Source organism: Pristis pectinata, chromosome 2 (assembly GCF_009764475.1).
Source record: "Pristis pectinata isolate sPriPec2 chromosome 2, sPriPec2.1.pri, whole genome shotgun sequence".
Lineage (NCBI taxonomy): Eukaryota > Metazoa > Chordata > Chondrichthyes > Rhinopristiformes > Pristidae > Pristis > Pristis pectinata.
The window spans coordinates 16,215,156-16,227,534 of NC_067406.1; the positions used below are offsets into that span (position 1 = coordinate 16,215,156).

Genomic DNA, 12,379 nt, shown 5'->3' on the forward strand with positions numbered 1-12,379 from the left:
AGTCCGAACTGGCATTTGGCCAGATTGATTGTGAGGCCAAAATCACACAGGCGGGAGTAGAGCTGGCGAACGTGGGACAGATGCTCCTGATGATCCCTGTTGGCTATGAGGATGTCATCCAAACAGATGAACGCAAAGTCCAGGTCGTGTCCTACTGCATCCGTTAGCCACTGGAACGTCTGTGCGGCGTTCTTCAGACCGAACGGCATTCGGAGGAACTCGAACAGGCCGAACGGGGTGATGAGCGCTGTCTTGGGCATGTCCTCTGGGTGTACCGGGATCTGATGGTATCCCCGGATGAGGTCCACTTTGGAAAAGATGCTTGCCCAGTGTAGGTTTACGGCGAAATCTTGTATGTGCGGCACGAGGTAGCCGTCTGGGGTTGTAGCCTCGTTCAGCCTGCGGCAGTTGCCGCAGGGTCTCCAGCCCCCGGCTGCTTTGGGCACCATGTGCAGGGGGGAGGCCCGTGGGCTGTCAGAGCTCCGTACGATCCCTAGTTCCTCCATCCTCTTGAACTCCTCCTTCGCCAGGCAGAGCTTGTCCGGGGGAAGATGTCATGCGCAGGCGTGAAGGGGTGGTCCCTTGGTTGGAATGTGGTGTTGTACAGCTGCTGTGAACTGCCGTGCCAGAACCGATGGGAAGTCCCCCAATATTCTGGTGAATTCGTTGTCCAACAGTGTGATGGACGCCAGATGAGGGGCCGGCAACTTGGCTTCTCCCAGGGTGAATGTCTGGAAGGTCTTAGTATGGACCAGTCTTCTCCCGTGCAAGTCGACCAGGAGGCCGTGGACTCGTAGGAAGTCCGCTCCCAGGAGTGGTTGGGCCACGGCGGCTAGTGTGAAGTCCCACGTGAACCGGGTGGCGCCAAACTGCAGCTGCACTGTGCAGGTGCCGTAGGTGCATATCGTGCTGCCGTTTGCGGCCCTCGGTGGGTCCTGGCTCCCTGTTGTGGGTGTCGTACCCCGTCGGGGGTAAGACGCTGATTTCCGCTCCGGTGTTGACCAAGAAGCGGCATCCTGACTGTTTGTCCCAGACGTACAAGAGGCTGTCCTGGTGGCCAGCTGCCATCAGCAGCAGCTGGCCTTGGCGTTTCCCGATAACTTGCAGGGTGGGCGACGCCGGCGGGCTTCTGCGCCCCACCGCTGGCGGCAGGAACACCACTGTACAGTGGCCTCCTCAATCCTGCCTCTGGGTTGTGTGTGCTCCATTGCCGAGCATGGTCTGTCCTGGCATTGGGCACGTGGCTTGGTAATCTGGCTGACGGACGTCCTGCTTTCCCTGTTGGCCTTCCACAGCACATCTGGTATCAGTATTGGTTTATTATTGTCATTTGTACCGAGGTACAGTGAAAACTTTGTCTTACAAACCGATTGTACAGGTCAATTCATTACACAGTGCAGTTACATTGAGTTAGTACAGAGTGCACTGAAGTAGTACAGGTAAAAACAACAGTACAGAGTAAAGTGTCACAGCTACAGAGAAAGTGCAGTGCAATAAGGTGCAAGGTCACAACAAGATAGATTGTGAGGTCAGAGTCCATCTCATTGTGTAAGGGAACCGTTCAATAGTCTTATCACAGTGGGATAGAAGCTGTCCTTGAGTCTGGTGGTACGTGCCCTCAGGCTCCTGTATTTTCTGCCCGACAGAAGAGGTGAGAAGAGAGAATGTCCCGGGTGGGTGGGGTCTTTGATTATGCTGGCTGCTACACCAAGACAACGAGAGGTAAAGACAGAGTCCAAGGAGGGGAGGCTAGTGTCCGTGATGCGCTGGGCTGTGTCCACAACTCTCTGCAGTTTCTTTCTGTCCTGGGCGGAGCAGTTGCCATACCAAGCTGTGATACATCCAGATAGGATGCTTTCTATGGTGCATCGGTAAAAGTTGGTGAGAGTCAAAGTGGACAAACCAAATTTCTTTAGCCTCCTGAGGAAGTAGAGGCACTGGTGAGCTTTCTTGGCCGTGACATCTACGTGATTTGACCAGGACAGGCTGTTGGTGATGTTCACTCCCAGGAACTTGAAGCTCTCAACCCTCTTGACCTCGGCACCATTGCTGTAGACAGGTGCATGTACACCGTCCCCTTTCCTGAAGTCAATGACCAACTCTTTTGTTTTGTTGACATTGAGGGAAAGGTTGTTGTCATGACACCATTCCACTAAGCTCTCTATCTCCTTCCTGTACTCCGACTCATCGCTGTTTGAGATACAGCCTACAATGGTGGTATCATCTGCAAACTTGTAGATGGAGTTAGAGCAGAATCTGGCCACACAGTCCTGAGTGTAAAGGGAGTAGAGTAGAGGGCTGAGGACGCAGCCTTGTGGGGCACCAGTGTTGAGAATAATCGTGTCGGAGGTATTGCTGCCTATCCTCACTGATTGCGGTCTGTTTGTTAGTAAGTCAAGGATCCAGTTACAGAGGGAGGTGTTGAGTCCTAGGTCTCAGAGTTTGGTGACAAGCTTGCTTGGAATTATTGTATTGAAGGCAGAGCTGTAGTCAATAAACAATAGTCTAACGTATGTGTCTTTACTGTCCAGATACTCCAGAGCTGAGTGTAGGGCCAGGGAAATGGCATCCACTGTAGACCTGTTTCAGTGATAGGAGAATTGCAATGGGTCCAGGTTGTCCGGTAGGCTGGAGTTGATGCGTGCCATGACCAACCTCTCAAAGCACTTCATGGTGGTGGATGTCAGAGCCACTGGTCGGTAGTCATTGAGGCATGTTACCTTGCTTTTCTTTGGTACTGGGATGATAGTGGTCTTAAAACAGGAGGGAACCTGAGATTAAAGCAGGGAGAGGTGCAATATGTCCACAAATACTTCTGCCAGCTGATCAGCACAAGATCTAAGCACGCGGCCCAGGACATCATCTGGGCCAGGTGCTTTCATCGTGTTCACTCTCTGGAAGACTGATCTTACGTCCTCCACTGTGATCACAGGTTTAGCTGTGTTGGTGGCTGTCAGGGTAGATGGTGACAATCCACTTCCCTTTTGTTCAAAACGCACATAGAATGTGTTAAGTTCATCAGGAAGGGATGCGCTGTTGTTAGCTCTGCAGCCCGACTTCGTCTTGTAGCCTGTTATGGCATGTAAACCCTGCCATTACTGGCGGCTGATCAGGGACTCTATTTTAAGTTGGTATTGCTTCTTGGTATCAGGATCACCAGATTTGTGTGCAGCAGTCCTCTCGATCAGTAGGGAGTGGATCTCCCGGTTCATCCATGGTTTCCTGTTTGGGAACACCTGTATTGTCTTCTTTGGTACACAGTCCTCCACACCCTTGCTGATTGAAGTCTGTGATGGTGGTCGCATACTCAAGGCTGGCAGCTGAGTCTTTCAACATGGACCAGTTCACTGTCTCAAAGCAGTCACGTAGGAGCTCATCTGCTTCCTCAGACCAGCACTGCATGACTCTCCATACCGGATCCTCCCATTTCAGTTTCTGTTTGTATGCAGGGAGAAGGAGCACAGCCTGGTGGTCTGATTTCCCAAAGTGAGGACGAGGTATCTTTGATGGTTGTATAGCAGTGGTCAAGGGTGTTGGCGCCCCTGGTGGAGCACGAGATGTGCTGATAGTATTTTGGTAACACCCTCTTGAGGTTGGCCTGATTGAAGTCCCCTGCAATGATGAAGAGGGCCTCAGGGTATCCTGTCTCAAGGTTGTTGACCACGGAGTATAGCTCATTGAGCGCAGGCTTCATGTCCATCTGCCCGGGCCACTACCTTCCAGGGGTCACTGAAATCTGCGTTGGCCAGTAGCAGATGTATGTCCTCGGGCAGTTGCTCTAGGAATGCCTGCTCGAACATGAGGCAGGGTTTGTGTCCGTCAGCCAGGGCCAGCATCTCGTTCATTAATGCTGACGGCGGCTGGTCCCCCAAACCGTCCAGGTGTAGCAAGCGGGCACCGCGCTCCCATCATGAGAGGCCGAAGGTCCAAATGAGCAGTGCTTTGAATGCTGCATACATGCCTTCCTCCGGGGGCGACTGTATGAAATTCTCAACCTGGGAGGCTGTCTCCTGGTCAAGGGAGCTCACCACGTAATAGTAACGCGTGGAGTCGGAAGATATCTGCCGAATCTGGAACTGGGCCTCTGCTTGGTCAAACCACAGGTGTGGTCACAGCGTCCAGAAGGGTGGCAGTTTCAGCAAAACTGCGTGAACGGATGAAGGGTCAGTCATCTTCGGTCCAAATCCCGTTAATCAGTTAATTCATATTAACAACATGAACTTTAAGAGTTCAGATTGCTATTACCACACTAATGCCATGATTTGCATTTACAATAGGACAAAAAGTACTATTTAACTCAACAACTCATTCCGCAAACATGCCACTCACTCCCAATCTGACCTTTGACTGTGGCCTCCTGCACTGTTAGAACAAGTCAATACAAGCCTTCTGGGTACATTACAGCTTGCAGGAATCAATATCAAATTCTCCACCTTTAGATAACTAATTTTTTTCTTTCTGAATTGGCTAATTCTACCTGTTATTATTTTGGCTCAGTTTTTCTTTGTTTTAATAGTCTGGACTGTTGGGCATGTCCAACAGCCTTAGCAATAAATTACACAGACAAGGAGGCTTAATCTGACCTTAACTGCTCCTTAATTGCCACAATACGGTCTCACCCTATCTGTGTTATTCCCTTTGCTCTATCCATCACCATTAAGTGGGGCTCTACCCCACCTCTTTGTTACCTTATGCTAACTTGTTTTTTTTCTCTTTGGCAATTCTGATGTTAGGTCCTAGACCTTTCACATATGCTGTCTCATATACTGAGTGTCTTCAGCATTCTCTGTTTCTACTTTATTAATGAGAACATTGAAGATAGAAGAGTACAGCACAGGAACTTGCCCTTCAGCCCACAGTGTCTATACAAACCTTAAGGCCAAATTAAACTAAAACCATCTGCCTAGACATGCCCCCAGAACACTCCACGCAAAAAGATGCATTTCACTGTGTGTTTCGATGTACATGTGACCAATAAAGAAATCTCATCATCTCATCATCAAAGATGATCTATATCCCTCCACTCCCTGCCTGTTCATATGCCTGCCTAAATGCCTCTTAAACTTCACTATCGTAAGAGTTGGCTGATGGAGCAGTAATTAATCAAATTGGATAGAGTGTTGGATCTGGGCAATATTTTGCATTGTGTGGTGAATGACAGTATTGTAACAGTTGCAGAACAGCTGGACCAGATGCACAGCAAGTTCTGCAGAGCAGATCATCAGTACAATGTAACAGGTGACACCACGTTGTGGGGGTCTTGCTTTCCGAGAAAATGGTCTATATCATGATTTTCCTTAACTCAAAGCCATATCATCTGCATATGCATCAAAACCCAAATTGGGGTAAAAAAATTGTATTTATTTGCTCTCGCTCTCTCTCTCTCAAATTCTGTACGGGTGAATTTTATTCCGTATCTCAAATTTTTGGGTCGTGATTTATGAATTCAGTAAGGACCAATTTTCATTTCCTGAATGACTGTAATGAGGAGTTTGCCTGTATCCATAGCCTTTGCTGTAACCAGTACTCAACTATTTCTCAATATATGTAAAGCAATCAAATTGGCTTCTCTAATGGTGGGATTTCATGAAGCAAAGATGGATCATCTATTCAAATGTACTACAGATGCTGGAAATCTGATGTAATAACAAAAAATGCCTCAGGCAGTGCAGAGTGCCCCTGTGGCCATTCCTCTCAGCAACAAGCATACCCCTTTGGATACTGCTGGGGGGATGACAGCAGGGCACAGCAGCAGCAACCAGATCAATAACACTGTGGCCAGCTCTGAAACTCAGTAGGGAAGGGTAAAGTCAGGCAGAGCAATATTAATAGAAGACTTGATAGTTGGAGGACAGACAGAAGATTCTGTGGCTGTGAAAGAGATGCCAGGATGGTGTGTTGCCTCCCAGGTGCTACAGTAGAGGATATCTCAGAGCGGCTGCAGAACATTCTCGAGGGACGGTGAGCAGTTGGCCGTTTAGATTCTGAATTGGCTTGCCCATAAAAGAGAGGGTAGTAGTCGATGGGACTTATTCTGGCTGGGGGTCTGTGACTAGTGTACTGTAGGCCTATGACTAGAGGTTGGACAAACTTGCATTGTTTTCTCTGGAGCAGCAGAGGCTGAGGGGAGATCTGATAGGGGTTTATAAGGTTATGAGAGGCATAGATAGAGTAAACAGCCAGTATCTTTTTCTCAGGGTTGAAATGTCTAATACCAGATGGCATGCATTTAAGGTGAGGGGGCAAATTTCAAAGGAGATATTCAGGGCAATTTTGTTTTTTTAACACAGCGGAGAGTGCCTACAATATACTGCCGAGGTGGTGATGGAGGTAAATACGATAGAGGTGTTCAAGAAGCTCTTACGGAGAGTGCCTACAATATACTGCCGAGGTGGTGATGGAGGTAAATACGATAGAGGCGTTCAAGAAGCTCTTAAATAAGCACATGAATGTGCAGAAAATGGAGGGATATGGACATTGTGCAGGCAGAAGGGTTTAGTTTAGTTGGTCACTCGATTACTAATTAGTTTGGCACAACTTTTGTGGGTCGAAGTGCCTGTTCCTGTGCTGTACTGTTCTATGTCAGATAGCATCTGAAGAAAGAGAAACAGAGTTAATGTTTCCAGTTGAGGGTCTTCCACCTAACAAAACACTCTTCTCTTTCCACAGATATTGCCTGATCTGCTGAGTGCTGCCAGTACTTTAGTTTTTATTTTGGATCGATTACACCACATTTCTGGCTAAACATGGTTGAGAATGCTTCAGTCTTTCCTTTGACACTCACGTGGCTCTGCCATAATTGGGTATGGGGATGTTCGCGTATGCTCCTTCTCCCGTTAGCTGTTTAACTGTTCACCATCATTCATGACACCCCACAATCTTTTGATCCAAGGAAAACCCAGCCTATCCCAACTCCCTCATTAATGAAACATTCACGCTGAATTTCCTCTGATCCCTCACCTGTGAAATCCAGTGAGAGGAGTGTGTGGGTAATGGGCAGATGGAGTGGGTGGAGGAGCAGAAAGAAACAGAGTGATGGGGGCTGGGGTGAGTGAGGGAAGAACTGGGTAGATCAGGAGAGAGAAAAGACAGAGGGAGAGCAGTTTACCTGAAACTGGAGAATTCAATGTTCATGCCATCAGGTTGTCAACTACCCAGGAAGGATATTAGTTGCTTTTCCTCTAGTTTGTGTTTATCCTCGCTCTGGCAATGAAGGAGGCTGAGGATGAACATGCCAATGTGGGAATGGGGAGAATTAAAATGCCTAGCAACCGGGAGCTCTAGACAGCCATGGCCTCCCACTGGTTCCCCTCCCTACTACCTCCACTTGATTCCATGCTCCACATTCCTCTCCTATCAGATTCCATCATCTTCAGCCCTTTGTTCCCCTACCTATCACATCCCAACTTCTGTCACTACTTCCACTCTCCCCTCCTCACCTGGATCCACCTGTCACTTGCTAGTTCTTACTCCACCCCTTCCCCTCACTTTATACTGGCTACTGCTCCTCTATCTTTCAGTCCAGCTAAAAGGTATCAACCCGAAATGTCAACTGTCCAGTTCCCTCCACAGATGTTGCCTGACCACTGAGTTCCTCCAGCATCTTGTTATTTGCTCCCGATTCCAGCATCTGCAGTCTCGTGTGACTCTGAGATCCAAGGGAGCCTGGGAACCAGACCCCAGTGAATTTCAAGAGAAGGCAGTAGCTACGGCCCCAGTGAGTTTCAATAGAGCATGGGAACTGAGGCCCCAGTGTGTTCTAGGGAGGATGGGAACGGTAGGGGGAGGCACGGCTATGTCAATGGGAGTGTGGGAACCAGGGCCTAATATGTCAAAGCAAGTGTGGTAACTGGGGCCCCAGTGTATTAAAAGGAGTGCAGGAACCAGGGCTCTGCTATGTCAAAGGGAGCACGGGAACCAGGGTCCCAGTGTATTGAATGGTGTGGACAAGCCAGAGCCTTGGTGTGTTAATGAGAGCGCAGGAATTTGCACTCAGTAAGCTAGATGCTCAAATATTGTGTTTTCTGAACAATGGAGTTGTTCAGAAGTTGGAGTTTTAAATGGAGTTTTACTGTGGTCAAGATGAGAGTTGAATTTGTGGACACTCAGATGCTGAGCTCCAAGCAATAATCAACTCATGTTTTGAGAATGGGCCTAGCACTCAATATCCATAGAAGAAAGTTTGTCTACCAAACTGCCTCCACTGTCCTCCAACAAAAATGTTCATGGAAAACATGAATCACTTCCCATCTCATGAGCCACCCTGTCAGTGAAGGCTGACACTGATGATGAAATTCACCAGCATCTGCAATGAGCCATCACAGATTTTTGTTGATTGAGGAAAGAGTATCAAGAACTCAGACTTGGCACAAAACCCATGGCCTACTAGGCAGCAGTGATACCTGTCTTCCGATGTAGTTTTGAGTCCTTGCCTACCTGCAGCAAGCACGAAGCACTTGAGAAATACCACCAACGTTGCCTTTGCAAAATCCTCCAAATTCACTGGAAGGATAAGCAAACCCAGTCGGTGTCCTTTACCAGAACAACATCAACTATGTGCAGGCCAGGTTATTCACATGCTCAACACCAGACTTCCCAAACAGACATTCTATTCTGAGCTCTGTCACAAGAAGTGATTACCAAACAAATCAAGGATCAAGAATCACTAGTGTCTATTGGACTCACATCTTTAAAGTTTTAGTGAGAGACCAAATTTTTACAAGAGAACATCTTAATCTCCAACTTTCCATTAACCTGGAACACTCTGCACCTGGTTCATACGGTTAACTTTGTTTATAAGTGAAATATATATATAAAAAGGTACTTGCACAAGTTTTTTCTCATGTAAGTGGTAGTCTTTTGAACTCTTCATCAGGGAAACGGTTACTGAAATCAATTCTGAATTACTAACCTGAGTGACCAGTGGTTCCAGTAACTGTTCAACTGTCACAGTCCTTATTTCCAGACTTTTGGGATCCCATTTTAGCAGAATAGGTGAGGTTGCAGTTGTCATGATTGACTGAAAAAAGAAAATTGATGTTTTATAAATAGGAAAGTTCAGGTTTAAAACATTGTTATTTGCAAAACAGATCTGTAAAATTATGCTTAACAGTAAAAGAAAACATTGTCATAATTTTGTCAAATTATCATTTAATAGCTGCCAGATAGAAAATGGATTTAAATAACTTTAAACTATGGTAGAAAATAGACTCAGCTCATGAAGTAATATTTTGGGGCAAAATGCACAAAAAATTAAGCAATATTCAACAATACTAAGTTCCAAGTGAGTAATTCCGAGGATGAAGGGGAATAATTCTCCTATCCTTCACAGCTATCCTGCTTGCCTGGCACCTGGTCATGTATGAACCATCTACACATTAAAATTCTTGCCCAGAAATGGCCTTTTGCCTAGATATTGATTAGTACTTGCATGGATGGGTTAATGAGGTGTTGCATGGCAGCCCAATGAAGACTTCATTTGAGGATCACCACTGCAAATATCAATAGTGAATTATCTAGATAGAAGGAGGAAAGCTTCAAAGGGACAAAGACTAATTTGATGAAATTTTTGGCTACTAGAGTACAATCTGATATCCAGTCACAGGGACAGTTATCCCCAAGTTACCATGTGGTCTTGAGAGAGGTGGTATTCCAAATTAAAATTCTCTGGCTAAGGAGCAGGATTTTTTGTGTGTACTAGTTTGGACTGTTGTAAAAATCCATCTCTCTCACAAACACCCTGCAGGGAAGGATGTGAGAAAATCTATTAACCTCACTTGTCCTGTCCTGTCTGATTCCAAACCAACATGGCTGACTCCAAAATAGCTTAGCAAGCCATTCAGTTCAAGGGTAAGTTGGGATGGATAATAAATGCTGCTTTCAAAAGAGAAGTCATATGCTCAGGCGTGAGCTGCATGGCACTAGAACCATGGGCTCCTTTGTGTGTTAATGTGTCAGCTGGAGGAAACCTTTGTAGTAAGTCCGATTTTCCTTAACAAATTATTTTCCATCAAAACTGGGAAAGAAAACTGAGTTAAATGATCCAATTTATTGGCAGTAGTTTTTTATTGTACCACAAATTCAATATCATCACCACTGACTCAATTTTACTCGACAATTATAGCTCGACTGAACCACACTGCTCAGAACCTCTTATGGTGGCACAGTGGTTTTCTTCCTGAACTGGCAATCCAGAGGCCTGGATTATAAATCCAAAAACCAGAGTTAAAATCCCACTAGAGTAGTTGTGGAATTTAACTTCAGTTGAAATCAGGAATGTTTAAAAAGCTTAATTGGCAATGATAACCACAGAACTGTTGCAAAAAATCCATCTAGTTCACTAACGCACTTCAGGGGAGAAAATCTACCCTTCTTACTTAGTCCAGTCCCAATGTGACTCCAAACTAATTTGTCTGACTCTTAAATGACTGAGGAAACACTCAGTTCAAGAGAAGTAAATGCTGTTTTTACCAATGATGCTGAGATCCTGAAAAATGAAAACAAAAAAAGCTCTATTTTTAATTTGGGATTCCACCTCCCTCTAGAGCATGTGACAACTAGGTGATTAGTTTTCTAAATGACTATTGACTGTATTCTGGCAGCCAAAAAAACTTATCTACTTAATGTCTGTTCCTTTGAAACTTTCCTGCTCCCATCTACGCAACTTACTGTGCCTCCTTACTTGGAACCATCTCCTAATAGGGATATACAATTTCCTGTTCCTTCATTCAATTCACTTACGTACAAAGCAAAAAGATTCCAATTTCCTGGAATAAAAAACATTGCCTTTATCTGTATCCCATATCACCATGTATATCAATCCACGTCATTCATTTGTTTCTATTTCTAATGATTCAAGGAACTATTCCACAAGTGACAGTAATCTGTCAAATCTATAGTAACTTTATTTATGCCTACCTTCCTGAATAATTGAATCAAAGTTTGCAATGTTCCAGTAAAAAAAACTTTGTAATACACAGGACTATGAAAATCCATAATCAATGCACTTTTCAGTTTCCTCATTTTTCTTTTCTCCATGCTCCAGGGCTTGATCATTTCCTCCCAAGTGATTTATCTTGCCTTAATCCTCTATTTTCATTTTTTCTACATTATGAAACCTTATTAAATCCACTGATTCCAGACCCCTAATTCATTTTGTACAGCTGATATTTTCATTCTCTTCTCCACTAAACAGTTTCAAAATATTTAATTAATCTGTCATTTTCTTAATTGTCCATAATAATCTTACTGAGATTTGTTTTGTTAGGATATTCCTTGAATGTTGAAGTGCATGATACACAATGGGGATCAGATAGGTATGTTGGTTTGGGTCTCATGAGAGCTGTTTTCAGCTTTGGTATTGTTTTGGATACCAGGATGATATCATTGGATAGCCACTGTTCCAAACAATCATTTGTGTAGAAATTGGTTTTCACCTGTTCTTTGCTGTTCTGTGTTTTACCTTCATGATAACTCAGGTTCAGCAAAAAAAGAAATTGCAAAACTGGAAATGGAATAGAATAATTGAAAGCATGTGATTTATCCCATCATGTCTGCAACAGTCCAAAAACTGCAACCTAGCCTAATGGCACCTTTCAGCATTAGGTCTATAGCCTTGAAGGTCATGCCTCTTCAAATACACACCCATCAACTTTTAAATGTACCGAGGGTTTCTAGCTCCCTTTCAGCAGTGAGTTCCAGGCCACTACTACTCTCTGGTGGGAACATATTTTTCCTCAACTCCACTCTAATCCTACCAATTATCATAAACCTAAACTCTCTAGTACTATCCAGTCTAGTTAAAACCTGACCTGCAAAGGCAGCCTTTGCATCATCCACAAGCTAACTCATTGGAAGTTTGCTTGTGCTATTACAGAGCTCTCTCCATTGTAGGCACAGGGGTAGGGTTAGGAAAATCATGCAAATCAAGGGAGGTAGGAGGAGTAAGGGGTTAACAGTGCATGGATTTCCAAATGGAGACACTGCTTCAATGGATGGAGTAGGCTAATTGTGTACTCACCATGCCACCACAAGCAGTAGCAGCAGCTGAACCATTCTTTGAGGCATCTGTGCATTGTAAATACCAGCACACAAATGTTTTGATCTGTGCTCAGCCCTCCCAACAATGGATTTTTAATACATTAAAATAATTGTGGTTGGAAGGAATGGGGCATTATAAAATATAAAATAATCCATCAGCAGAGGGAATAAACTAATTTTATTTTATTTTGAAGAGGAGAAGGCTGATGGAGGATCTGACTGATTTATACAAAATTTTGAGTGGCACAAATGCTGTTGATAGTGATAAGCTTTTCCCCTTAGCAGAGGTGTCCATAAGTAAGGGATAAGAAATTGAGAGGGAATTTGATGAAGAATATTT

At 44.9% G+C, this 12,379-nt stretch overlaps 1 protein-coding gene across 3 annotated transcripts in view; it reads right to left on the bottom strand.

Annotated features, from left to right (window-relative positions):
- The window catches only part of ctnna2 (catenin (cadherin-associated protein), alpha 2), a 1,078,855-nt gene that overhangs the window by 995,606 nt on the left and 70,870 nt on the right, over positions 1-12,379 (bottom strand). For all 3 annotated transcript variants that reach the window (XM_052033367.1, XM_052033351.1, XM_052033359.1), the window contains exon 2: positions 8,912-9,019. In XM_052033367.1, coding sequence (XP_051889327.1) covers positions 8,912-9,013 — 102 coding nt within the window. In that variant the 5' untranslated portion in view covers positions 9,014-9,019. The remainder of the gene's footprint in view (positions 1-8,911; positions 9,020-12,379) is intronic.